Source organism: Calypte anna, chromosome 14, assembly GCF_003957555.1.
Source record: "Calypte anna isolate BGI_N300 chromosome 14, bCalAnn1_v1.p, whole genome shotgun sequence".
Taxonomy (NCBI): Eukaryota; Metazoa; Chordata; class Aves; order Apodiformes; family Trochilidae; genus Calypte; species Calypte anna.
In genome coordinates, this window is record NC_044260.1 from 10,688,013 (window position 1) to 10,715,610 (window position 27,598).

General features: G+C 42.7%; 1 protein-coding gene and 1 long non-coding RNA gene across 2 annotated transcripts; one reads left to right on the forward strand and one right to left on the reverse strand.

The window, feature by feature from the left end:
- Nucleotides 1–349: 349 nt before the first annotated feature.
- On the reverse strand, nt 350–15,086 carry GPRC5B (G protein-coupled receptor class C group 5 member B). Its single transcript, XM_030460211.1, has 4 exons — nt 14,879–15,086; nt 7,904–8,917; nt 3,960–4,072; nt 350–2,583 (listed from the first exon to the last, which is right to left on the reverse strand). Exons 2-4 carry the CDS (start codon nt 8,907–8,909, stop codon nt 2,539–2,541), a joined length of 1,164 nt encoding a protein of 387 aa, XP_030316071.1. The 5' UTR covers nt 8,910–8,917; nt 14,879–15,086; the 3' UTR covers nt 350–2,538.
- Nucleotides 15,087–15,186: 100 nt separating this feature from the next.
- On the forward strand, nt 15,187–18,333 carry LOC115599189. Its single transcript, XR_003988197.1, has 2 exons — nt 15,187–15,506; nt 17,648–18,333. It is a non-coding gene; the product is annotated as an uncharacterized LOC115599189 (long non-coding RNA).
- Nucleotides 18,334–27,598: the final 9,265 nt, after the last annotated feature.

Here is a 27,598-nt window from a genome sequence, read left to right on the forward strand (position 1 = left end):
ACCACCACAAATTAAACCCAATCCTGCTAGTTTTTAATTTTGTGAATAGTCCACATGACTAACCCCATGAGTCTAGTCATGGGAGTAGCAGTTTCTAGGATCTGGCCATATCTTTGCATAAGACCTCAAATTCCAAACAACGTCATCAGGAGCAGGATTGGGAACTCTACTTATCAATTCAGTCACATCTAGAAAAAGAAAAAAATGTTTCTTAAGATAACTGTCTTGTACACATTTTGTCCAAGGTCTGTTAAAGGGTTTATTATAAGTCACAAATCTTGGTTGTAGCATGTTATACTTTTTAAAAGAAAGCTGTCCTACCATTTCTGCCATGGTCATCTTATATGTTTTTATAATAGCATTTTAGGAGGATGTCTTTAAAAGCAAAATTCTGCAGGCAAGTGATGGTGAGGTCTTTTATGGTTCCAAATGATGCATCTTCCAGGTAAGTATCATAATCTTAAATACAATCCTATTTGATCAAAGGTTTGCTTAAAGTAAGTCACTGGATAGCATGCAATATCCACCCCTACCCTACTTGGTTACTAAGGCCATTGAGTTACTTACAAAATAAACTAAGCAATCCCTAAGCAAGCACATGCTTCCTTTGCCTCCAGGAGGGAAGGGCAGGGGGGAGCTAACATACTCCTTTACTCATGCATGAAAGAAAAACATTGCTTCTGGAAGAGAAGGGCTTTGAAATAATACCCTATAAGATGATCATGGCAAGAATGGCCATATATATTTTTTTTCCATATATATAGATATATACACATATATTTCTGTGTGCAACACTTAGGGACTGGTCTTGCAGCCTCTGTACCTGTATGTAGGCCTACTGGTGTCGATGGAACTACTCGTGGGAGTACAGGTCTGCAGGACCTAGGTTCCTAATTCAGTAGAAATGGAGGTACATGAAGAATCAGGAAGACTCTTGAAAAATAAAAAGCTTGTCTTTCTTTTGCAGTATACAGCAAGTAACTTCTTTCTGTGAAGCTACTTAAGCTATTCAGTTATTTGTACATTATATTTTTTTTAGTTTGAAAATATCTATTTTTTATTACAGCATATGCAAAGTTTAATTGTTACATATTTCCTATGCCCTCAAGTAGAAACAGTTAGCTTTTAGTACTGAGGAAAGCTAAGATTAAGATTGGCCAAACAGTGAGGATACAATGATGCTTTCAATGTCCGATATGTATTAAATGTTAAATAAAGGAATGATTGCTTCAACATAATGAGAAACCATGGCACAAACAATGGGCAATGAGAGCCTTTTAAATTACCTGGAGAAAACAAAGATAAAAAGCTTTGAGAAAATCTGCCTTATATCAACTCAAAAGAGTGGAGAGGAGGGGGAGGGGTAGGAAAGAAACCACCTTAAAAAAAAAAACAAAAAACAACAAACCAAACCCACCAACAAACCACCTCCAGCATGGAGATTCTACTAGCTAGGCACTAAAATGCACAACCACATTTAAATGCACAAACAACTGCAGTCAAGGGCACTACTTTTATGAACAGGGACTAAAAGGGAGGTCTTGACCCTGTGTGCTGCCACCTTTCTCCCAAGGGGTGGTCAGAGCTTCCCAGCTGCCACTGCCACCCCCCTTGACAATCCTGGCCCAGCAGGATGCTGCCTTGGTCACCTCCCATCCACCATCACAACAAATGAACTCCTGGCAAACTCGAGTCACGTTCTCTCCCCAGCTAAGTCTTTCCAAAAGTAAATCCCACACTTTGACTTTGTGCCTTCTCCTGTTGGAGAGGTGACAGCGTGTGGCTCTTTGCTTCCACCCGGGGCTGTGGCTTGAAGAACAGGGAATGGATCCCACCAGGCTGAGGAGAGCTGCCTCTGTGCCAGACCTGTGCTTTTCCTCTCTGCCTCTAAAAAGCTCCATAACTCACATGTAACACAAGGAGCCCTTTCATCCCTTCAGAACTGCATTTCCTACACCAGCTTTTTAAAGACTCTCAGCCTGCAGTGTGTGGTGATCTGCCTGCCACAGAGTGACAAGGTTTGACTGCACGTAACCACCTGACTGCACAGTACAGGGAGATAACGAAGCCAACAAGGTACTCTTCATGATGTTTGAAATGAAGGGAAAAGGAGCAAAATGGAAAGAAATCCTGCATGTTTTCATCCTGTAGTGGCAATCTCTTGTGGCAACACGGATTCGGTTTAGGTAAGAGGAGGATATTTTGTGAGCAACTGGCAACCAACAAAACCAGGCTTGCTTCAGACACTAGTTACAGACAAGAGAATATCTTACACTTCAGGATACAATATCCCCCTCTTCCAATTTAAGGTGTGCCTACTTCTATTTCAGATTAGATTTAGCTTCAGTTTTATTTTGTTTTTTGCAATTATCAGTCCAATGATGTTCACATTTTGACAAAATCCTATGTAGGATTTTGAAAGCTCCCGGATGTTTTCTTGCTTTGTTCTGGTACTGTTATGGATTCCTCCCTCAAAGACACACTCCCAGGGAACAACATCTGCAACAAGGATTCTTATTCTCTACAGCCTACAGCCTTTCACCAGAGGTGTCGTCCAGTGTAACTTGGCGGAGCGGTTGGTATCTGGAAATAAGGATAATAAACCCATAACTGAGAGATCTACTCTGTGCAAAAATCAGTGTTGTCATGCTGCATGTACACAACAGCTTTCCAGACAGAAGTTCCAGAGCAAAGTGATAAAAAAACCCCCTCATCTTACACCCATACAGTGCATTTACCTCTCTGTAAAAGCCAGGACCATATTTGTGCATTAATCTCTTGCTTTACTATCTCATGTTCTCCATTAATCTCTGTATCCATCCCAAAACAAAGCAAAACAATTGAACAAAAATCCTCAAACAAATTTTCTAGGTTTTCATCCTTAAACTGTCTTGTCTCTGAGCTGCACATTCTGGTATCAGAAAACACAGCATGGATGAATCCAAGCATCAGAAGGACGCTATTCATTACTGACAGCAAAGCACAAGCCTTTTAATTTCATCAAAGTTTATTTTTCCACTGTCTTACCCACACAGGAGAATCTTTGTATCTAGTGCTTGTTGTTCCCTACAATCAATCAAAACTTATTTTAAAACAAAAAATGACCTGCATCAGCCTAGGTTACTTGGGTTTTTAAATGCAGAGGTTGAGTTATGGAATCAGCTCATGATTCAAAATAAAGAAAACCCAACTCACATGAGTATAAGCTGTCTCATGGGTAGATTTTTAAGAAGCATGTAGGTATGCATGAAAAATATGGAGATGAAAATTCTTCTTTTCCAACTATTCCTGCTATGCCTTCAAGTGAGAATTACACATCACGTGAAAAACATTTAGAAAGTCTCTGGCATCAGATAACTGAGGCATCCTTACAACAACCAGGCTGCAGAAAAACAAGTGTACCTAAGAACTGCATGTCAAACTCTTGTCTAAGAAAGAAAAATCAATGCTATTAACATTAAAATGTTCTGTATTCCTCTTTTGTGAACCCCTTTGCCAGGCATGTACACATTTGTAACATACTTCTAAAGGATCACATAAATTTTAAAAGGATAATTTCAAAAGCATCGTTATCTGCAGGAATGATTCTTTTTTAAAGTAATGCACTGGCCTCTAAACATTTGTGTGACTTACATCATCTTGAAAAAAAATCAGGTTAGAAATTGTGTCACTTAATGGTTATGTTAAATACCTTAACATGGATTTAATTTGAATTTTAATCTCACCAAGGAACTTGGTTCACTCAAGCTATGCTGCAAAATGTGAATGGCCAAGTCAAGAAATGCAGACTGCTTTGTAATTACATCTTTTCTAGAGGGAAGGGGAGCATCACATGCACACGTGCTGCCTGAATTTTCATTTATAGCTTGAAGAAGCTAAAAGCAGGTTTTTCATGTAGTAGGGGTTGTATATCTCAGTGCATATCAAAGATTTCTTAATCATCACATTTTAATACTTACAGTCCCACCATTTAGCACAACTGCCATCTCAGTTGGCTGATAAACATTGCTTCTAAAAGGAGCACTAGGTCGGCTTCCCAGACTCCCATTTCGAAATCCTGCTGTTCTTAGTGCTGTGGTTAAAAAAGAGAGATGGGTCTTAGGAACACAGTCAGTGCTGCCTGTCTGCTCTGCAATCACACAAGTATCTTCTCCAAGTGTATTTAGTGGGAACGTTGCCACTGATTTTAACTTTCATGCTGCCATACCAGTTTTCACTTTGCTGTTGAACAGCAGCTTTTCTTACAGAATGGGTCTCAGAAGAAGCAGTTTTGTGGTAAATTAACTGTTTGCTGTGAAATGGGAAACAGTATATCAGAAGGAAATTTTTTTTTAGTATCGTATCAATAGGAGTTGAGTGTCTTCAGTTACAGAACCTTTGATGTATCTTGTGCAATGTGTCTTGCAAAGCGTTTACTGTGCTGGTCTGGAGACTGTGGGGTTAAGCAAAATGATTTTACGTTTTGCTTTCTATCAAATTCAGAGTCTAGGGATCCAAAACATTGCTCGAGCCAGTAAGCATGCTCACAACCCCCCTGAGCATTACTTCAGCATGACTAGCATAGAAAGATTTTCCAGATGTTTCAGATTTACTCTGAGAAACTGGAAATACAAAGTAAATATTGCTTTTGAATAGCTTAAACTTAGCAAATGACTGAAGCAAAAGAGAAGATACTGATTGTCCTGAATGTTTAGACCAGAAACACATCAGTCTCTCCACTGATTTTAGCCCAAGTTTGGATTCAAGATGTATATTCTGCATGACAGATTTGTACAGTTATGGATATGCTGCTTTCTCTCTAAAGCAGACCAGGGACTGGCACATACAAACTCTCTTTTTACTTTGGGGGTGAATAACATTCACTGAATTCAGATGTGGCCAGGGAACAGAGCTCATTTATCCCTGTGACTTGTGTGGTTACAATGGGCAATACTCATCTGTGAGCTGGTAAATAGAAACATGCTGAGTTCAGGCACCTGGGGCAAGAATTTCCCTTAGATTTAATTCAAATTACAATTCTACACTGTCTGAAATTGTAAGTGAGATGAAGTTTACAAGAATTTCAGCACAGACTTTAATGAAGCCAGGATTTAATATAGTTGCACTGTGTGGAACAAGATTTAAATGGATCCTAGTGCCATATGCTGTCCTCTTTCCACTGCTACTCCTTTTTCTGGGGAGCTGAAGAGATGAATAGTACTGATTTAGCACAGATATTTAGAAACCTATCCCCACAAACACTCAGTTGCTGACTTCAGGTACACACAGACCCTCGTTTGCTCTATATTATAAATCAGGTATTTTTGCAGAACACTGGGAGAACAAAAGATGAAAATGCCTCTACTAGAATAATGTAACTTTATAATGTAATTTCACATTTAACCATCTTAATAGTATTTTTTCTCTGCACTTTGGCTTCTTACTGTGTGATAAACACAAATGACAGAACTGGTATTTGCTAGTACACATAAAGAAAATGATCTTTTTATAAAGAATACTATCATTAAAGTGTTTACACAAAATGTTTACATAAAATTTCCATGGTGATTTCAAACTTATCTTAAAGAGCCAGAAAATTAAATTTCCTATTGCAAAATTGCCCTTCCTTATTATTGCAATAATTTTAGAAGTCTTTTAACATGGGAATCAGAGACAAAGCTTGTGGACAAAATACTCATTTTGGAATTCTTTCTTATAGGAGTTTTACGATTTTTCCTCCTAATTTTTTCCATTACTATTAAATACATCTACTTGCATATAGAAAGTATACATAAAAAAATAGTGCCAAGAAGATCTGAGCAAATGTAACTTCAAAGTCTCCTTTTTCATGTATTATAAATTTTGTTAAGTTTGGTTTTAGGCACTGGCTCTGAAGGTGACTTGTAGTACTAAAAGTTATTAAACGAAACTCATTAATGATGAACTCTTGAATTGAGGTAAATTAAATGAATAAAAGAAGAGAACATTCTCCACATACCTGCAGAGAGCCAGCTGCTAATAGATTCCAGGTGCTCAGCCACTGACAACCATCCCTACAGTGATCTGACTTCCATTAACACTTCAGCAACCATAGGATGTGACTTGAATGTTAGTACCTCTGTCTACCATACTAGCAAGTTTTGTCTCCAGAACCCTGTTGTCACACGTCTTTACTTAAAGAACCAGTGCAAAGAAGTAACAGCTCTGTTTTTCTTTACTAAAAACACATCTATCCTTTTCCCACATGCCACAGGACTAGGAATGACACACATGTATTATGATGGATATTAATAAGGGCATCAGATAAGGAAATCTGTTTTGTATTGTACTGCATAAGATTCAGATCAAAGCAGAACTGCAAACGAAAATAGATTAAAACAAAACTGCACTATAATAGATACTATAATGATTTTATAGCTATCATACCTCTATCCATTTCACTACAATACTTAATCACTCAATGATTATATCAAAATGGAGTTTCTGGTTCCTTTAAAAAATGGCACAAATGGGTATAATACAGAGGGAAATAACCAATTTTGTTCTTAGACCTGCCTTAGTCAGAAATAGCTCCACCAAAGTCACTACAATTACCTTACTATGAAATTAATTTAATGGGGGGTGGAAGATAGTAAAATATAGAAAAAGAGGAGTGCTTTTACTGTCCATCAGGAAGCTACCTCTGCAGCTCTAGAACATTAGGAATAAAGAACCATTATTTTATTCATATGATTTTTTGTTTGTTTCACCATTGCACTTGATATCACAGGATCTTAAATCTTTTTTGGTCAAAGCTTTCATAGTAGGAGACCTTTAAAGTTCCTGCTAAAATGATTAGAGGAAATACACCTTCCTGACTTGACACTGTGACAAACATGAGTGGTGTCTTCCTCCACGTCTGATCTATATCCAGAGGAAACATCAAACCCAGAGGAAATCAAAGTACATAAAGATGAACAGGAAGGTGAAGTGCTGGGACAACATGTCCCAAGCCTTCTTTCAGGAGCTGCTAAAGCAAAATGGCAACAACTGATTGGGATTCCCAAGTCAATTCTCAGGGAATAACAAACAGTTTGATCAGTACTGAAATCTTTGACACACCTATGGGATGGCAACAGACTTCAACCTGCACTACAGAACATCACTGGTCAGATAAGCAGCCCTAAATATTTTCTGATGAGGGTGAAATGCTCAGCAATGGTTTGGATCTCTAAAGTGAATGGTTGTTGCTGGCCCTTGCAGTAACCACTTAAAAACATTTTCATTTCAAATTTTAATGATGTGTCATCACATATTGTTCCATGTCACCAAACAGCTATGACAAGGAAAGCAACCATTACCTGGAAACCTCTATGTATGCATATCTGTGCTGATGTTAAAGCTGTCAGAAGAGAGACTGTCTTTGAACTTCTCTGGATGCCACTTTGCATTCCCCTCAGTGTCACATAAAAGTGGCACTAACTCACATTTTAATTGAAATATAATTAATATTAATTATTTTGCTGCTCAAGAGGCTTAATATTTTGTAACATGGAGTACTTAATTTTTTTCTTGGGTTTTCTGAAAATATTTCACATTAAATGTTGTTAACTGGTAATGACAAAAAATGTCATTTAAACTACTTTAAAATAGAGGCTGTTTTTTCTACAGTGAATTTTTATGCTCGGTGTTGCCTTTGCATTTTAAACTCTTCACCTTTTAAATGAAAAAATAATGTGCAGAAGAATAATTTTAACCAAAGGGGTATTTTCTAACCCTAACCCTAACCCACTGTGTGATACCTTAATGCAAACTGTAAAAGGAACAATATGTAGTGGGAAAAATATGCCATTTGTAATGACCCTTATTTCAAACACCTGAAAACCATCTCATACAGATGATTTTCTTGGCTTCTGTAGAATAGTCCTCTGTGGTCAATTCTTACCTGCATTATGCTCATCCATGGAAAACCCTTTATTTTCCATGTAGCTCCTGGGAAGCTGTATATCTTCCTCAAAAGCAGTTTCACGCATCCTCGGCTGCGACGTATCAAAATAATTGGGAGTGTTTTCCTGCTGTGAGGGAAGGATGGTACAGTGGACCTCCGGGATGGCATGGAAAATAATAAACACCCAACCACTGGACACCAGTGCGATAGCCAGAGTGGGATCACTCCATTTGTCTCTTCTCTTTAGCTCAGCATTACCAAAGAGGTACATAGTCATCCAGGCTACCCAAATCAGAATGGAAAAAAAAAGTGTTATAATGAGGCATACTCCGTTTTTCTTCCATTTCTTAAACTTCCCACAGAGAGTGAAAAGAGAAAATCCCATGGTAAAGACCATCAGGAACATAACGTAAATCAAAGCCATAGCAAAATCCATGGGTTCGTAGCTGCAGGCCCGCTTGTTATCTCTGACAATGGTCAGTATTAACCACTCGGTTGCAATAATGACCTGAACGAGCATCAGGCAGATGGCCACCCCAGCTAGATGCCAGCCAGAGGGACTCTTCCCATGTCGAACCAGTCTGCGAAGTCTCCAGGCTTGAGCTAGCAAGCAGGAGAAGCACAAAGCAAAGATAACTCCCCAGAGGAACCTTCGGGCAGAGCACACCGTCTCATCTTCCTGGATGATGAAAGCAAACGTCAGCCCAAACAGTCCCAGAGTCCCCAAGAGAAAGAGGAAGTGCATTCCCAGGGGGCTTTTCTTCTCCTTGTCCTTGATGAAGGGCAGCCTGACCAGCAAAATCAGCATCAGCAGCAACGTTGTCAGCACACCTGCCCCTGCAACAGCCTCCACAACGATTCCCCAGATGGCATCCAGGTCACACAGGTAAACGTACTGAGGGAGAAGATCCAGTCCACATCCTCTGGATGTACTTGAGTTTTCAGAGGAGCCATAGCTGATCACGAAGAGGAGGCAGAAACCAATGGCTGGGTAGGTTTTCATTTTTCTGTCTGGGACAACAAAATATTTGTTTATTTAGCTGCAGTTCACTATGGAGTATTTCACAGCAATTGGGAGCACAGCGTGTTCCAGTAGCCCATGTTTACTGGTTTTTAGCACTGGATGTGCAGCTGGCACAGCCTACCCGGGCTCCCCTTTGCTGCCCTCCCAGAAACTTGCTTTTCCCTTCTGTACTCAGAATGCAAACTGATTCCCTTCCTGTTTGCATAAATGGAAAACAATGTTTCCAAACACTGCCCCTATTGAACATGGTAAACGCAGCCAGGAGAAACACTGCATCCTGTTGCAAAATTGTACATTATCTACAGTACTGGATTTTTCAAATTCAGGTGCTTAAAGTATGTGTAAATTGCAGCAGGCCTGATGCAATTGTAAGTTGTATTAGAATTACACTATTTCACAGCCTTGCTCCTTCTACAGGAATAACAGCACAGTCAAACCCACTTTTTTTGGGTTGGTTGGTTTGGGGTTTTTTGGGGTTGTTTCGTTTTGTTTTGTTTTTAAGGATAGAACAGTCCCAGGAAAAGACATTATGCTTTTTTTAAAAAAGAAAAATGTTGTTTTCATGCTCAGTCAATAGGCAGTCATAACATTCACTCCTTTCATCCTCATCCAAAGCTCAGGTATCATTTGCATTTGCAAATGGCACTGGCTGGCTCAGGAGATCCCATATTCTGAAACAATGGTGCACACATGCAGTATCATCAGTCAACTAATCAAAAATGAATGACCCACTGTGCTTCTTAAAAAGTTGAAAGCCATTCAAAAGAAACAAACAACAAGAAACAGAGCATCACTTTCCCTGACCCAGTGTGAGCAATGGTGAACTCTCTAGGAACACAACACATCCCACTGTACCATCAGGACCAAAAACCTGGACAAATTCCAACTTAGTTTTAGGGAGAACACAGATTAGGTCTATTGGGAAGATAATCTGTTATGGCATTTGATTTTATTAAGCAAAGCTGGGCAAAAACTGTTAAAAGCACAACGTTTAAATGAACAGCCTGCAATAGCTGCCCTGTAAGGACAGTCTGCAGCAAACACCATATGCACCAGATATGAAACCTGACACTGTTAACCTTCACTTCCAAAGTCAGTGCTGCAGGTTCCAGCAGGATTCTGCTCATTGATGTGAGCAATATGCCCAGGTGAAAACGTTCAGAGTAATACTTCCATTTCTATGGTATTGCCACATGGGTGAAAAGCACCATATAAACAGACAGTAATGTTAGTCACACAGCTCAGGTGATGTGTTTGCGATATAAAGCAGGAAGCAGAGAAACTATTGGTAGCTCTCTTATAAATGAGACAAAGTCCTAAATGATTAACCATCTGAAGATATTTCATAAATCAGAAATTTGTTTAATGAAAACATTGAAACTTTAATGAGAGTTGAAAATGGTTTAATATAATGGTGCAGTGTTGTTGTACTGAACATGAACAGTGATAACCAATACAAAAAGCTTTAACACAGACTGTCTGAAACTGTACAGTCTGTAACACCTGAGAGCTATGGGTTTTCTCTGTGTCCTTTACAGTCCTGTAATGATCCAAGTTAAATGTTGAGGGTCTCAAACAAATGTTCATTCACCTCTCACTGAGTAGTGGCCAGTGCCCATTTTCAGCCTCTCCCAGGAGAGAGATGATAGAAATTTGTTTCCTATCAGGTGCACCAAAACAGCAAATGTGCTTATATAAATGTGTAATGACTTTAGGGTCTTCATTCATACAATAGACAAAAAACCCTACTGCAAAACTTCATCTCAGAAGTGAAGCTGTGACAATAATGTGATCTGAGAGTGAATAAACAGGAAATGGGGGTTATCAATGCTCTTTGCCTGGCCATAGAAATTACAGTCTCCTCACACTGTTTAAAGGGCTAAAATGCTCTAATGATGCAATGACCTGCAGCTAATGACTAATGATTTTTTTTCTATCTAGCTGTAATTTACTCTATGGTGAATTGGTAGAATCTTTACATGTTTGTATTTGGTTTGTATAACAGGTTTTTCAATGACTCTCCCACAACACTCACTTTAAAAACAGACTTTACAGACAGAAAATTAATCATCAATGGACTGCATTAATTCTCTTTATTCAGTATGGCTACACTCAATGAATCTCCTTGCCTTAAGAGTAAATAATTACCTGGAAGAAAACATTTGGAAGGTAATTTTGTAATTCCTTCTATGGACAGGTGGTTCCTACTTCAACTGGTTCATTTCCTCTTTAGAATAAAATAACCTAAAAAGTGTTAAATCAGTGCCTGCTGACACAAAGGGAGGAGATCCACTAGGATCTATAAAGGCAACAGTACAGACCATTGGTACCAATTTCAAGAAGCATGAGGCCATGTGGAAAATAATCTGAAATTCATTCTAAATGCCTCCTAAACTGTTTACAATAAACAGCTCTTAAGTGAGGATCATGTCAATTTTCCACTATCCTATCACTTACAAATTGCTATATGCCCATACTGAGGATTGGCTTTGTTTATTAGCTATACTCCAAAGGCCTTGGGGGGTAATGAATTAAGTGCAAATATCTCCAGTTCTAAGATACTGTCCAGTTTTCTGGTTACTTTATTCATGTCATGTAACCCTCATGTGATTGAGCTATTCTAGGACAGACTGTTTCCATGGAGATTGTGCTGCATGGGTAAGCAGTCATATTGTCAGTCCATCATTTGTTTCCTCTTCCTATTTGGAAGTGTTTGGGAGGGGGGAAGGGAGAGTTGATGACTTTTGAGGATGAAGAAGTAGTTTATTTTGGAAGGGGAAATTAAGCTCTGTCAAAATATATTGAGAATTCAGACAAAATACATATTCAGAACTGCTCAGATGTTAAGAGGAGTTAACCTAGGTTACTTCCATTTGTGAAATTACTTTTGGGAGAGCTGATGGAAATAAACAGTGATTCTCTTAGAAATCTCCTAGATAGCTGGAGTATTGACCAAGAAATCTCTATAACTGCTGACAGGTATTCTTGGCATGAAATCATACTCCCACCAAATGTCAGCAAGTCTCACTAAACAGTAGGTCCTGTGCACACCAAACCTTGCAAATAGAGCTTGAAATCTCCATTTCTTCCTCTCTACTACTATCAACATAGCCAACGTGTTTACTAAGTATTTCTGCCTGACCAAGTGAAAACTGGCAATGTTAATAATCAACCCCTGTGATGCTACCAGCCAAAACCCCCCTCCTAGGACTGATACTCAGCACTGAACTCACACCATTGCATAGAGAAGGGAAAACACTGCATTACAACAGAGAGCTTTGGCAAGGCAGTAACCACACCTTTACCTGAAACCATAGATTCAATAAATACAAGGGAAAACTAGAAACTTTGTCAAAAACATTGTTTTGGAAAAGACAAGTTGTATATAAATGTGGCTTTGCTGTTAAAATAGTGTCTTTCCCAAGCCTGTGCTGTCAGTAGAATGGCAGAGTTCTGTCTCTCAAAATTCTGCAGTAAAGTCTTCTGTCTGCACATGATCCCCAGTAGCTCCCTAAATCAGTAACTGTAGAGGAACAGCATTTTTACCTGTCTAGATTACCTCTTAGCAAAGTTATGCAACCTCACAGTAGTAACAATAGTGCTCTATTTGACTGGCACTTCACTTTACAGTTACCAGAGAGCTGCAGCGATAGTAATTCAGAAATGTCACAGAAACATTCCCACACAGATACAGTAAGTGATGCTGATATTTCCCCTGCAAAGCTGAATGGAACCATTCTTACAGAAGGAAATCAACTTGAGACTATTTTTTTTTCTTCCCAGATCCCCCTCCAAAACTGTATTTCATTACAAGTAGTTAAGCCAACATACCTGAACCCAGAGCAATCACGAGCACCCAGAATGAATCACCAATAAGCTTTACACATTAAAGGCAACATCAGCAAACAGCTTGCAAATCCAGTTCTCAATTTCTGGTTCAAAATATGCTCACAATGACAATAGTAATAACTCCACTGTTTTCATCAGAGTGCAGTTCTCTACAGGAGCTGGTGTAGAATCACTACAGAAATAGCAGAGACAAAGCTGCCCCAGCGGGTATGAAGTACAATTACAAGCAACTAAGCAGAAACTGAAAATCTCTCAGTTGTCATCAAAAAGTTTTCACAGCTAAAAAATATCAATGAGGCTTTCAAAAGCTAAAGTCTTCGGACCAAAGATTACAAATATCTGGTAGAAAAGATATTGCTGCATGCTCTAGGGAGTAGGTATTAAAAATAAACCTCTAACCATGCAAAGATTTAAGGTTAGTCTGTTCATGGGTAAACTTGTCCTTTTTAGAGTCCTAATGTTAATCAACTGATACAGTAAAATGCATCCAATCACAAAGTAGAAAAACAATCTAGTAAATAAAAGCAATAGTAGCACAAAAAGTAACCTGCTCTGCCACACACTGACAGAAGACTGGTTCACTGTATGATTTCTGAAATAAAACCACCCCCACCATGAAGCATTGTGGAGAGATGCTAGTGAGGAATTAAATCTCTGCCAGCTCCTTTTGATCAGATCTGAAGAATGAGCTTCAGGACTGATAACAGAGTAGCAACAACCAAGCCGAGATCTGACTGCTGAGGAGTTGTATTTCCAGAATAATAATTAATAGTGCAATTGTGCTTTGTATGCAAAAATGCAGCAGTGGTTTAGACATCCCCTGCATTGGAATAATACACATCATGCTATGTACAGCCTCATGTTACAGAAAGCAAGACCCTATTCCAAAAACAGCACACAGAAAAAGTACTGTTTTAATTTAGAAATGCTTTGCAATGCTGAATATAATAGGAAATTATAATGTCCTAGAATCTCACAATTCCTTTTGGTTAGATCCTGTGTAATACCTGTGCCTAGATACTTCTGATTATAATGCCCGATATTCATTAGCCTACTGATAGCAATCAATGCTTTGCTTTTCTTTCCTGTTTCTCAGGCTGTTTCTGTTCATATCACAGCCTCATGACAGATGGGTTTCCTTCACCTGATTTCTTCTGATGCACCCAGAGAACACCTCAACACCGATGCTCACTGCTGGTAAGTGGCAAGCACATTCGCGACACACAGACACTCAGTACGAGAGCGATGATAACCAACCTCGGTGTTTAGGTTCAGCACGCAGGAAATCCTTTTAGCCTTGGGATAAACATTAGGTCAGGTGTAAACAAAGGGTTCACCTAAGTGCTAAATCCTATAGCTCTCTGGCTTCGGGGAGGGGTAATACAGAGACGGGGCTTTTAATTAACTAGAGAGAAAACTGGTAACGCGGGGCTGCTCTGCACCCTCGGCTCCTGATGGCTCTCCGGGTGGCTCAGACCCCACCACCGCTGCCCTGGAGCTCGAGAGGCGAGGGGGGACCCGCGGGCTGCCCGGTTCTGCTGCACCGACCCCGGCCCCCCGTACCAGCCGAGCAGCCCCCTCCGTGCAGGCCGGGGGGCACCCACCTCCGCTCCGGTCTCCCCTTAATCCGCTTGCAACCCCTCCTCCCGTACGATGTCTGACCTGATCCAGCCTCCTATCTTTTGTCCCTTCGCTCATTTCTCCCTTTGGCTTCTTTCTCCAGGCTCTTCCTCCCCCGCCTGACCCCGCTTTCCTTCCCCATCCTATCTCACAACTCCTCTACCCTCCTCGCCAGTCCTCCCCGCTCTCCGCCGCGGTGCGCAGCCCCCTGACTGCCCCAGCCCCCCCGCCCTGCCCTTTATCCCGTCTAATCCCCCCCGCCCCCGACTCCTCCATTCAGCCCGTTGTCTGCTGGCGGCCACCGGGCTAATTCTGCGGGCGGCGCAGGGAGCGGAACCGAGCAAGGAGCTGCCCGCTCCGCCAGGCCCGGGGGCTGCCCCGGGGGGCGCGGTGGGGAACGGGGCAGCCCCGCGGAGCCGGGACCGGGGGCCACTGCACACACACACGTCCCCCCCCTCCTTCCCCGCTCCGTCACTCACCCCTTGGCCGCTGCGGCCGAGGGCGGCGGGGCAGCTCTGTCCGCCACCCGCCGCAAGTCACATCCCGGCACCGGCGGCGCGGCGGCTCTGCGGCGGGCAGCGAGCGCAGCCACCGGCCCCCCCGGGACGGCGGCGGCTCATGGGGCGCCTGGACCCGGCGTGCGGAACCGTCCCGAGCCGTGCGGAGCCCTCCGCGTTCTGCGCCCGCCGCCCCGCTGCACTACGGCCCCGCTGCCAGCCCCCTCCCACCGCCCCGCCCCGGCTCGGCTCCGCACGGCTCGGGCAGGCGGGCGGGGGGACCCCGGCGGCACCCCGGTCCCGGCACCAAGGGAGAGGGGTGTCGGCACTGCAAGGGTGCGCACACACGGACAGACAGACAGCAGAGCTGCGAGTGCAGCCTGGCACGTATACGCCGCTATAAGCGTTGATCTGCACAGTCGGACAGACGTATGATCGCAGCTCTGCCTGTTCCTACAAGGTGACGGGAAGGAAGGCGTGAGCGGACACACGGGCATTCCCCGGTGCCGCGCAAGGGAGTCAGGGAGAAACCGGGCAGTGTGGGTTAGGAAAACTCCGCTCGGGCGGCTGAGCTGCGTATGCACAGCTGAGGCCAACTTGACGATTTCAGGTGAGAAGTTTTGCAGCCCTGTGACAGTGGGGATTTTGTAAAGAGCTGGATACGTTCAGCAAATCTGCCCCAAATGCATGTGTCCCACGTGCTAAACATTTGGACAAGTGAAAGGTTAAATAGCTCTTTACTGTGCAAGTGACATTTTACAGTCTGCTTATGCAGCAAAATCCAAGAGCAGGCCCTGGGAGCACATGAGGCCCTGCAAAGGTGATATTAGGAACCACCCAGTATCTGCCTCCCAACATGCAGCTAACCTCCTGCTTTCCAGCTTCTCAGTTCAGTTCTGTGCAGGTGTAACACCTACACACGGAACAGAGTGTCCTACAACTCCAGGAGGAATTACCAGCCTCAGCCTATCATGCTGATGAACAGCAGAAATTTGCTTGCCTTTCCAGCTGGTTAGAGTACATCTGCATGATGCCCCTGTGACTGGCAGCTCCACTGTATCCTGCATCCATGGCTTTATGCTTTCACTTAAACCACTAATGAGAACCTGGGCAGCTACAGCTGACACTGGGATACCGGGGGGAGCGACTGACGCCTGCCCTTCCTGAGCACAGGCAGCACGCTGCCCTGCTTGCCAGGTTTCCGTATCCAGAGCCTTCCAAAGGGAAATGTCTGGTCTGAAACCTGCTTTCCCCATCACAGAAGAACCGTAACCTTTAAACAGACTCATCCTAACCTGCGTGGGTTTCTTCAGATGTCACTTGTTATGCCTTAGGGGGTTACCTGAACTTCTCAGCTGACATGGAGTGAATCCGATGGTGCGGTTGAGCTGTAATTGCCCCTGTTTAGGCAGGGCAGCAAGGGGAGAGCAGCTGAAGCAGAGGAACAATTTCACATTTCTTCTTTTCTCTCTGAATTTTTCTGCCTTGCTGGTTCTCGATTGTAGGCATTGGCTGTATTTGAGTCACTTGTAAGCAATAATACCCTGCCCTTGGATCAGTCGATACCCATGTGCTATTCAAAGCAAAACAGGATAATTTTACAGAAACTGAGGTGGTGAGAGGTGAAGCAGCTGTAGACTGCCCAAGGTCACTCCACAGTCTGGCAGGAGTGTAAAAAATACCATTTCACCAACTCAGTCTGTACAGCCCGTGGCTTGGGAGCCTGAGCCAGACACTCAAATATGATTGCAACAAGCAAAGACCTTTCTGTGTATAAAAAAACCACATAGAGTTCTCTGCATCATGCTGAATACAGAGAGGTAGACCAGAGGGAAGGATGAATCACATTCATGTGCTGAAGGTCTTGGCCAGTTCACAAGGGAGAAATGTACTGAGCCCTTCAGCAAATGCAAATCTTGGTCATTGTTTCCTCCTTTCTGTTTGTCTCGGACTGGGAGAAAAGGAAATGTCCTCCCCCAATTGTCTTTTACTGATACAACAGGGAAGATAATGCCCCTCTCAACCATTACTAGTGAATCATCAGTGAGTATGGCTGACTTCTGTCCTGCTAAAGCAGTTTATAGTATTAGCTACCATGAATATCAGTAGGACAGAACACAGAATCACCAAAGAAATTACAGGAGGACTTCGTGGTGTAGCTGGACTAAATTACAGCTCCCACTGCATTACTTTCCTTAGTAGTTAACTTAAAAAATAAGCTCGTAAAAATAAGGTTTTTTTAAGGAGAAAAGTATTTACATCAGTCAACCACTAACTCACTAACAGCTTCAGCATTTCCTCATCTTGAGAGATCTGGTAAAAGAATGGAGTAGGTGCTATAACCCAGGTGGACTGTGAATTCTCTGATTTTACATGGTGCTCCCACCTCCTGCAACACTTTCTGTGACCTGCAGTGGCTGCAGCCAACAACTGCCAGCACTCGTTCACTGCTTAGAGAAGTCTGGCAAAGGGGCAAGGGGTGCGAGGCCAAAGTAAGGGTCAAATTGAGAGAACTCTTGTTATGCTATGCAGTACTTCCCATAGCCAGTGACTTAAAAAGATGTAAGCTCAAGGCTTTTGTTCATCTCTGAAAGATTGAAGAATATACATATTATCAGTTTGACTTATTTTACACCGGGCATATAGTATGCTCTACTTTAAAAAACCCTCCACTTTCCAGTGATTTTACTCTATTTGCTGCAACACATATTTGATCATTTAACTCTTTTTAAACTTTCTCCTTTTTCTCAGTATTTGATTTTCTGCTTCTGACAAACAATGCCTGTATGATGCTGCATGGCTGCAGTTTTGTCTCGTCTTGCAGCAGCACTCCTGGCAGGATTTGACAGCAGGGAGTGTGTTACGGCAGCACTGACTGGATAGCACTCACCTATCAACAAGTGGCAAATCCATATTGCCTCAGACTGTCATCCTCATTTCAGAACTTCTTCTGGATTGTAACCTGTGATTAAGGCAATTCCCATCCTCTGTTCTCTCCTGTCCCTTCAGGATGCCAGGAAGGCGTCACGCTTACTGCAGAAGCAGGAATTAAAACAGCCAAACAGCATCTCACCAGCATCTTTCCTGTTGTACAGAAGGTCCCACAGAACCTTTCCACATGGTAGACTGATTTTGTGACTCCTGCCAGCATGGAACTGCCTGCACAATTGAAACAGAATATTTCATGAAGAGAGCAACTTTGCACATGCAAATGACAGCACTTGTTAAGTCTGCATTGCTGCTGGTTGCACCAGGGAGCACAGAGAGGCCTGGGCAGAGGCAGATAAAGCCAACTCTCTTGCATGCAGAGCTGTCTATAAACCAGATTGCTTTCCAGCAGTCTCTGAAACAGTAGCTGGAGACAAACCATCTGCCTTAACCAGGCTGTGGTGTTGCTTCCTGGATGTTCAGGTGTCCCAATACTGAGCGTGGCAAAAGAAAATAAAGAGCTACCGGATGGATTTGCCTCAACCAATGGCGTGTGATTGGTTTGCACCATTTCTGACCCACAAGCAGAGGTACTTTTCATTACACAAATCCCTGCAGCATGATTAGTTTGCCTAATACTTGCCCTGCTTTTCCTCAGGGCAGGATACAAATCCTGGTGCTCCCATTGGTTGGCAGCACCAAGGAGATGGTGAGATTTGTGTGACCACTGCAAGATGATTTCTCTGTAACTGCAGAGGGTTTCACACATTGCTCCTTGCACTGCCAAAGGCAGAGTCCTCTCTCCACAGTGCTGTTAAATGGGTCTGAGTGGCCAAATGTGGTTAGTGAGAAGAGTGGAAGGGGAAATGAAAGAAAGGAAGAAAGAGTTTTAAAATCAATATGAAGCAAAAAGATGGATGGCAAGAAGGAGATGGATACATGGAGGAGAGAGAAAGGAAGCATTATTGAAAAATTAAGGAGAAATGTAATCCAGAAGACTTTATCTCCACTGGATAAAAGAAAGGTGCTTTCAGGATGAATAGTGTGGGTAAATGGCCATAGTGTTGGATGTCATGTCTGTGTTCAGATCCAAAGTATATATGTTTTTCAAACTGGGTAAGACAAACCAAAGTAAGAAGACACCTTTTGTAGCACTGCAGCTACTATAAACTCTCTGAGTGATAATAAATACAACCTGTCCTGTGGTTCAGCCCATCACTTGCCTTGACATATGCTGTATGGAAAGGCAATGAGTCTTTTCCACACATCATTCAGCTCTTAACACCATGACAAGAGAGGAGCAATGCAGGCAAGATTTACAATGCAGTCACTGTGAATTACTTTGTTTTCTCAACACATTTCTTTATCACACTAGTATAGCACATAAATGCTTACTTCAAACAGGGAGATAGAGAAACATGGGTAAGTTTTAAGATTTAATGCAGCTGGTAGAATTAGATTATAACATTATTTGGATCAAGATGGTCTGTGACACCAGGAACATGTAGTTAAAATGTTTATGGTTGGGAGTTTGTACACCTTCAAATCATCATTTCACAAGGAAAACTGCCAGAAAGATATTTAAATCAGCGTATCTCTGGTATATTGAATTATTATTATATGCTTTCTGAAGCTCTAGTTAGTTAGATACCATTTAAACTGGTGACATACTTTTAATTTTAAAAAGCTATACTTGGCCTTTGATCAGGCAAAGTCTCAATTGTGTTAAAATAAATTTGACCAGGTAAATGATTTGTGGCTTTCTGTTTCTGGCATGAGACATTTCCCTAAAGCTGCACGTGCTGGGGACTGAGTGAACCTTGCCAAAACTGGTGACTTCTGCTTGAAAACCTAGAGCTTCTTTCTAGTGATCAGTTGAGGATGACAGTGGGTGCACTGAGGTTTCCTAGAGTGACAGCTCCACAGTAGGGAAATCCTCCATCTACTCTCTGTGGGTTTTCATTTTTCCCTTACATCACATATCCTGGTTCTGACTGAGCCACTTGAGCAGTTCTTGTGTTCCTTTAGATTTTAAAGAAGATGCAGCCATACCAGTAAATAATATATGTGGCTAAACGAACAAGGGAATATTTTCCTAACTTTTGCTACAAAGGCCACCTTGGTCAGCAGTCCTGCCTTAAGCACTTGCCCATGTCCACAGGAGGTGATTTTGCTCCAAGCTGTTCACACAGCCCTGCCTGGTGCTGCTGCAAGGAAAATGCTGCAATCACCTCAATGCACATATAGATTTTCTACATCCTGTTCCCTCCTGGAAACGCTAAAGGTATCACCTGGTGTAGCTGCTCCATGCTTCAATGTACTTATGTTTCAAATGGGCTCAGTCTGTAAGTATTTTATTTGGATTTGCTAGTTTCACACTTGCACTGAAATGTAAAAGTCTTTTTCTGAATGCTGCTAGAATCATGCTGGTACCTCTTGAGCACAGTATCATTAATGCCCTCATCTTCTTAGGGAACCACCTTCAGGAATTTTGCCGGACTTCCTCGTCACTGGCATGTTTGGTGAAAAGTATAGTGGATTGTCTATGTGTCTAAAACCAAATAAATAACATGGACATCATAGCAAATACTGAACAAAACCCCTCTGCCTGAGCTGCCCAAATTTTTCTGTTGCTGAGACTGTCACCTACTGGCCGTGGAGAAGCTCACCAGGATCTCGGGAACAAAGAGTCTCATGAATCAACTCTTCAGCGTTGTCGTTAGTAATTAAATGTTAATTCTGTAAATGAAGCTAGAGCAAGAATTCAGAAAGTTTCTTCGTTTATAGAATGTCCAGATTTCATGGAGTTCTAGAGCAAAAGAAAGCAGGATCTCACCACGATGGAGACACGGGGTAAAATGCCAGTTCCAGTAAACATCATGGGAGCAAAATGTGCTATAACCAACCCCCCCTAGGAAAAAAAAAAAAGAACAACTATTCTGTCTGTGGTGGTGTTAGATCATGGATAGAACACGACCTTAAGAGAGGGCTACATCTTAGTATTGACAGCAGAGCTCAACAGGAATCAAAGGATTTTTAGTGAAGATCTACATTACAGCTTTATACAGGAAAGGAGAATTGCCCTAAAATGCTGCTTTGCTGTTTTAGCTCTGTCCTTGTCCTCACCTTGCATCTGTTGTCACTGCTAGCTCATTTTCTGCCAGTTTTTGGGCCAGAACCTGCACCAGTGTGTACAAGAAAGAGTATAAATTCATAGCTAGAAGATGGAACTGAGGGGTACTTTACTCTCCCTGTTTTGAGGAGTGGTCCCCCTGTTGAGAGGGGTTTAGTGAGAGCTGGTAATGTTCTGCCTGAAGTGCTCTGCTCAGATGGGATTTTTTTCTGTTTAGGACACAGAAATGAGTTGCTGAGCTGGGCAATAGGTGTTGAACTTCAAAGCTGCATCTTTACTTTATTCCAATGAAGCATCATACTCTACAGCTCTTCCTAAAATCTCTATATATTTCATGTATGTTTAATTGAGCTGTGCCACTGGCATTCTGCAGGGCTGCTGATAGGGAAGGAAAGCTCCTGCCATAGAGGCTGTTTCATGACAAGTATCCTTAACTCACTTGGTGTTTCACAAGGGTATTGCTGCCTGAAAGCACATCTAAAGCAACCCTCAAGCTCACTGCCATATGTTGTACTGAAACTTTAAAGAGGAGAGTGGGTTTTTAAAGGATGTTTTTCATATGCCTCTTAATTCACATCTGTGAAAAATAGATTCCCTGTACTTTAGAAATACTTTTTCAGTGAGTCTAGAGCAAATCCTAGCACTGAATTTGTGCAAAGTGGCCATATTTTTATTTCTTAGTAGAATTTTTGTGTGTGTGTGTGTGAAATGGGTACATTATTTATCTGTGTTTCCCTTCACTTCATTCCTGTGGACATTTATAAGCCTTAATTGTTATCAGAGAAGACTGGGTGCCTGGATGTCTCTCTTTTGAAAGCAAGGGGCAGGTTAAAAAAAAATCAGTGAGATTAGAATCTGCATGAAATGCCACTAAATTTGGTGAAAAGGTAATTTCAAAAAATCTGGGGTGCATAGGGTGGCTTTGGTCTGGTGGGTTCAGACAGGATGCTCAGTTGTAGAGGAAGGATGATGGTATTTACCTCACTACTCATTTCTTGTGCATTGTTGTAAAAGAGCAAAACCTCCAAGGCCATCCAATGTCAAGAGGACTTGGAAGCCTCTGGCTCATGACCAAGAAGACCCTGGGGCCCACTCGTGCAAACATCAGTGGTGATAAACCATGGCCTTTGCCTGATAACGTTCTCTGTTCAAATTTGTGAATGCAAAACTAGAAAAAAATCCCCCCTGGCTTCCTTCTCTCTTCTCAGTAAGTCATTTCCTTGGAGCTGGTGGGGTCTTTATTCAGACAGGAGCTGGCTGAGGAGTGTTGCCTCTGTGTGCACCGTGGAGGCTTGGGAGCACTGGCTGGTTCTTCAGTCCCATTTATCAGTTTACTTATCACATGGAGATATTCTGTCCTATTAAAACTGCTTTTTTTTTTCTTTTTTTGGTAGATTTACTTTTCACTGAGACATAACATGAGTTAATATTGTTTTTGAGGGTAAATAAAGGGCAATGAAGATTCCAGTCTAAAAAATGTAGCCTATGAATTTCATCCCTGCACTGTGCATTCGTTTTAATGGTCCTTGCTGTGTGTTTTATTGAAGGCTGAGTCATAAGCAGATGCTTTGGAAGGAAGGAAATGGAGTTTGGGCAAAAAAAATTATGTGTCTCAAATGGATCCATCAGAGACTGCTCAAGCTGTGAGATACAATGATGTATCTCAGCAAAAGGGAGAATTGAAGGTCAAAACCAAATTCCTTGTACTGTTTTAGAGTTTTCATCACCTGCAACTTGTCTGGACTCGTTGGTATTTCTGGTGACAGGTCCATCACAGTGAGAAGAGCAGGTCCTGCTCTTGTCCCTCCCCTCAAAAAAACAGTCCTGTAGTTAACAGGACTCCTCCCTGGGTTTCGTGTTTATGATGATGAACTCTTGGTCACTGCCTGGGGCTGACACTGTTGTGGGACTTGGTCAGGGCAAAGTATTTTCAACTGAGGTTGTTGAGGAAAGAGAGAGAAGCTCTTGTGTTAAGGCAACACCTCTGCAGGATGTAGGCTGGGACCTTTGCAGATGTCCTGAGATGCGTTGCCTTGGGCTGAGGAGGAGCAGGAGGAGCCACTGTCTACTTAGGAGTGTGCAGCAAAACATCCAGACAGTCATTAGAAGTCACCTCCATCTGACATCATGAGTGGGACTGCAGAAGACCTGAGATTCAAAGGGGGATTTTTCCTGCCCTTTATGACCAGCAATATTTTTTTCTTCACTTTTTTCTTGCAGTTACATTTCTGTTTTTTAGGGTAGGGGCTGGATCAGGTGTTACCCCTGGAAGCAGAAACCTTTTCTCCAAGGTGCTGCTGGGCAAGTTTGGGGGGAAGATCTGAGACCTGGGTAGGGAACTGAAGGTGTGGAACACAGCCCAAGAGCAGGAGAAGCTTGAGCACAGAGATCAAGAAACTGCAGAGGATTGGGCAGAAGGCAGCCAGGCTCAGGGCTCCCCAGGGATCCACTTGGACAGACACAGCTGGCTGCAGCTCAAAAAGTCACTGACTTGCAGCCAAGCCTTGAAATAGGGTAGGGAGGGAGCTGCATGTTCAGTCACTGACAGTTTGACTTTGAATTTGTTTAGAAAGTTAACTGTCTTGATTTTTTTTCAGGTAGAGCCTGGCTATTTGAGGTCAGAAGCTTTTTGATCTTTAGGGAGAACACCACAAAGGAGAGGTTTAGGTGTACCTAATTCAAAGCCCTGGACCTTCCACCCTCTTTCTTTGGTGCTGTCACACTGCTGTCACACTGTTAGGGGCAGTTAAAGGCCAGACCTTGATTTGGCAGGATGCCTTTATAGGAACCACAGTCCTGCTGACAAGGGGCAGCCCAAGAGCCCCTCCTGACTCCTGGGCAGGACTCTCTGGTCCTTCTTCTGCCTCCCCTGGAGTTATGGTAGGACAGGTTGTTCTCTGATGCAGTCAGTCTGTAAAGTGAAGGCTTGCAAGCAGACAGCAGCTTTTGAGGGGTCACTTGGGACTTCTAGATATGGCCAGACTGGTGAGGCTATTTATTAAATTATTATTAGCAAAACTACCTGTCAAATACAGCTGTGAAAATATGGTCTTTTCCTCCCCCTTCCTGCTGGTGTTCCTCCTACATGGTACAAGGGAAATTTATTTTGTTAAGGTTCAGGCTCAGGCTGCACATCTGGCTGAAACTCAAAGGGCTTCTGGAGAATACCTGAAGTCTCTGAGAGTCCTGGCCACTGAGAGCCCTATTTCTCCAGGTACCTTCTAGTTTCTAGCCTCCTTTAGGTTCTGTGTTGCAGTAGGGAAGAATGAAAGGCCCTTTTCATCCTCAGGATGCAAGATGAAGGAACTGAACAGGAAGAAAGTTATAAACTTAGTTATAGAAATATTAGTGGTTGAGTTTCATTAAGTCTTGTCCTTAAGGAATGATATCCAAATAGCTGTTTCATATGCAGAAAGTCTCTGGATGTGTGCATAGTGACAGTCTGTAGGATCCCTGGAAGGGAGGCATTTGTCTGCCTGTGTAGCCCAAAGGCTGCTTACAGCTAGCAGGAAGGACTGGGAGCAGCAAACCAGTAGATCAGCATCTTTAAGTGCATTTAAGATACCTTGATTTTGCAAATATTTCTGCAAGTAACATTGGTTTTAGTTAGCAAGCTCCTCAGGTGTCATGGCACTTCAAATATTTTCCAGCTCTGACTTTGTATCCTGGTACACTGAAGAATCCCATTCCTGATGGTGAGCAAGGGGCCTCCAGCTGGTCCTGTGGTACAAACACTGCCCCAGGTGCTGCAGTCTGCTGTGTACAGGAATAATATTTATACTTTTCTAATCTGGCACCTGGATTTGTATACCCATATAGAAAAACACAACATCCTCCCCATTCTGTTTGGGTTTGGGAGGATATTTTCATTTGCCTATTGTTTGTCGTTGTAATCTCAGAAGATAAAGGTCTTTAGCCAACAGGATGAAGTGTTGCTTTGTTTGACTATTTACAGTGTTACATTTGTCTGGAGAATGTGATGCTGTAAGCGTGAAAAAGCATGCAAATAACTTGTTTATCCTCAGAGATGGATGCTTTGTGCTGTAACAAGCTGTGCTGTCGGCTTGACCCAGCTTTACTTTCCCAGAACTGGGGAAGCTGACAGAGCTTGCTGAGGAAGGCTTCAAACCAGCTGGCTTTTGATTTCACAGAAGTGCAGCTCCATAAAGCATCACAATGCTTTGATCTAATGGTATTGGTTACATGAGAAATGAAAGGAAGGTGAGAAATAAAGATATTAAAATAAAATACTCAAATGCAGATTTAAAGATCCCACAGAAAGATTTAGTAGTAGAGTTGAATAAACAGGTGAGGACTGTGGAGTAAATGGAGAAGCTGATGACTGCAAAAGATAGTTTGTTAAAATATTTGGGGTTTTTTTGTGTGTTCAACCTAATGAGACTTTTTCATACTGAAATACATAAAAGTGGTGTGAGTTAAATATTTTAACCTTAAAAAAATGCTCAGTACCTTTTTGCTTGCTGCTTGGCAAGCTCTGAACAAGGCACTTTGCACCTCTGCTCCTTGTCTTCCTTTGTGAAATAAAACTCTTGATGCTCTCCACCAGAGCTGGTTGTGAGCCTTAACCTTGTCCTTATAAACTTCATTACAGCAGGTCCCACACGAGCAAGATTACAATATAAGAATTATTCAGTTGGTTAGAAACTCCTCCTGTGGTGGGGTGAGAAATAATTAATCTCTTAAATAGTATCCCCTCTGAAAAGAGTCCTCTCTGGTAGAAAAAGAGTTTCAGTGCTTTGCCATGCTAATATGTCACCAGATGTCCTTAGGGAGGACTTAGAGCTGGGTCACTGTGTCCATGAACCTGTGCTGCTGGGCTCCCTAGGGCAAGTGAAGAGAGACCCAGATCTGAGACCAGAGCTTGCAGCTCGTACCTGGTGGCCAGGATTGTTGTGCTTCAGGAGGACATGGAAAACAACTCACTTCTCTGCTGTTTGAAACTGAGACCTGCTTTCTCTTGTATGAGCAACTCTGTGCTTTATTCATGTATTTATTTTCTGTAGATATGGCAGGGTAAGCACATCTATCTGCTTGTGTGGTCCTACCTACTGCGCAGTGCTCCTGCATTTATTCCATGGCATCCCTGTGCGTTGGAGCAGGGATGGGGAGGATCTGTGGGAAGTCAGGAGCCCTTCTAGAGAAGCAGGATTTAGTTTAAATTTTGGTTTGTGTGCACGGTATTGCATTTCCCAGTGCTTGTTTTGCTTTAAAACAGTTGCTAGCAAATTATGTCTTTGGAAAACGTAAAAGAAAATGATATGCAGTGCCTTCTCTCATTGCTGACAGAAGGAGGATATGCTCAAATCAGTGCTTAGCCTGCCGGTGCTTCAGAATAAGGAACTCTCTACAGAGAGTTTAACTTTTTAAGCAAAATAACTTTGTCAGCATTATCCTGTCAGGCAAACTCACTGCTGGGCCTGAGCAATGAGCTCCCAAAGCTTCTGGCAACTTCCTCACCTCAGACCCCTGACTCGTTGCAGAGATGTCCCGGTGCAATACTGGGAAGCTCAGCTCCACCTTCCTCCCCAGGAGGGAGCTTCTGGCACTGACACAAACCCTGCGCTTTCCCGCGCTTTCCCGCCCTTCCCGCTGCTGCCGCGCGAGGGTCTGCAGCCTCCTCCTGCCGGCAGCCATTTTGCGGCCTCAGGCTCCTCCCCAGACACCTGACTGCTCTGCAACTGGGAGAAAAGTGATCCAAAAATCCCTTACTTCCCTCACAGCGAGCATTTGAAGCGTGTGAGAAGCTTAATTAATCGCATACAAGGCAGTGAACTCCCCTGAGGAAAAAAAAAAGCTGTGAGGGGGTGTGGAGGTGACAGCCGAGAGCAGTTTGTGGGGATGTCTGAGTTTTCATGAGAGGTGGCTGAAAACTTTATGTCAGAATGTGCATCTTTAGGAGCCAGGGCCAGGATTCAGCATTCCTCTGACATTTCCAAAGAAGGGGATTATTGTCATGTCTGCATGGTAAGGAGCAGCTGCAGGTGCCAACCCGAGCGTCCACGTGTCTGAGGTAGGAAGTTGAAGATGTGGTTGACTGAGTTTTTTCAAAGGAACACAATGATTCTGTGCCAATGTGGTGAGTTCGCTAGCATGGACAATCTAAATTGTTTTGACTTAGTTCTACCCAAATCACATCCTTTAAATTTAAAAATTGAAAATAGCAAAGCAAAACATCTCTGCAGGGAACAGTGGGTCTCTTGTGTGCAAATTCCCCACTTTCCTGGAATTTCTGCTGGTGTAAGTGGGAATCTCCACTGGCCTGGATGGTGCTTCAGGGGCTGACACTCTGCTGATGTCCAAGCCTGGCCAAAGCCCAGCTCTACCAAGATCCAGGCAGGAGAAAGTGACTGTCATTTCTGTGCCAGCAGGATTGCTGGGCTGGAAAAACCATTTCTTTAGGTAAATAATTAGTAACTGGTCTCTATCTGCTCACTCCATGGTCACCGTGGTTGTACTCCATGGTCTTGGAGGTCTTTTCCAGCTGTGACAATTCTGTGATTCTGCAATAACCCTGACACTATCTGTGATCATAGCCCAAGAGAAAAGTAAAACAATTTCCTTCCAAAAAGGCCATAATTAGCTGGACTGATGTCAGCACAGCCTTACAATTCCAAGGCTTT

Excerpts from the sequence above, each read along its gene's own strand:
- GPRC5B (XM_030460211.1), bottom strand. The coding sequence starts at position 8,909 with ATGAAAACCTACCCAGCCATTGGTTTCTGCCTCCTCTTCGTGATCAGC. Across the intron at positions 4,073-7,903 it reads CATGGATGAGCATAATGCAG|CACTAAGAACAGCAGGATTT; the intron begins GTAAGAATTGAC and ends TTTTAACCACAG. Across the intron at positions 2,584-3,959 it reads TTGTGCTAAATGGTGGGACT|ATACCAACCGCTCCGCCAAG; the intron begins GTAAGTATTAAA and ends CCTTATTTCCAG.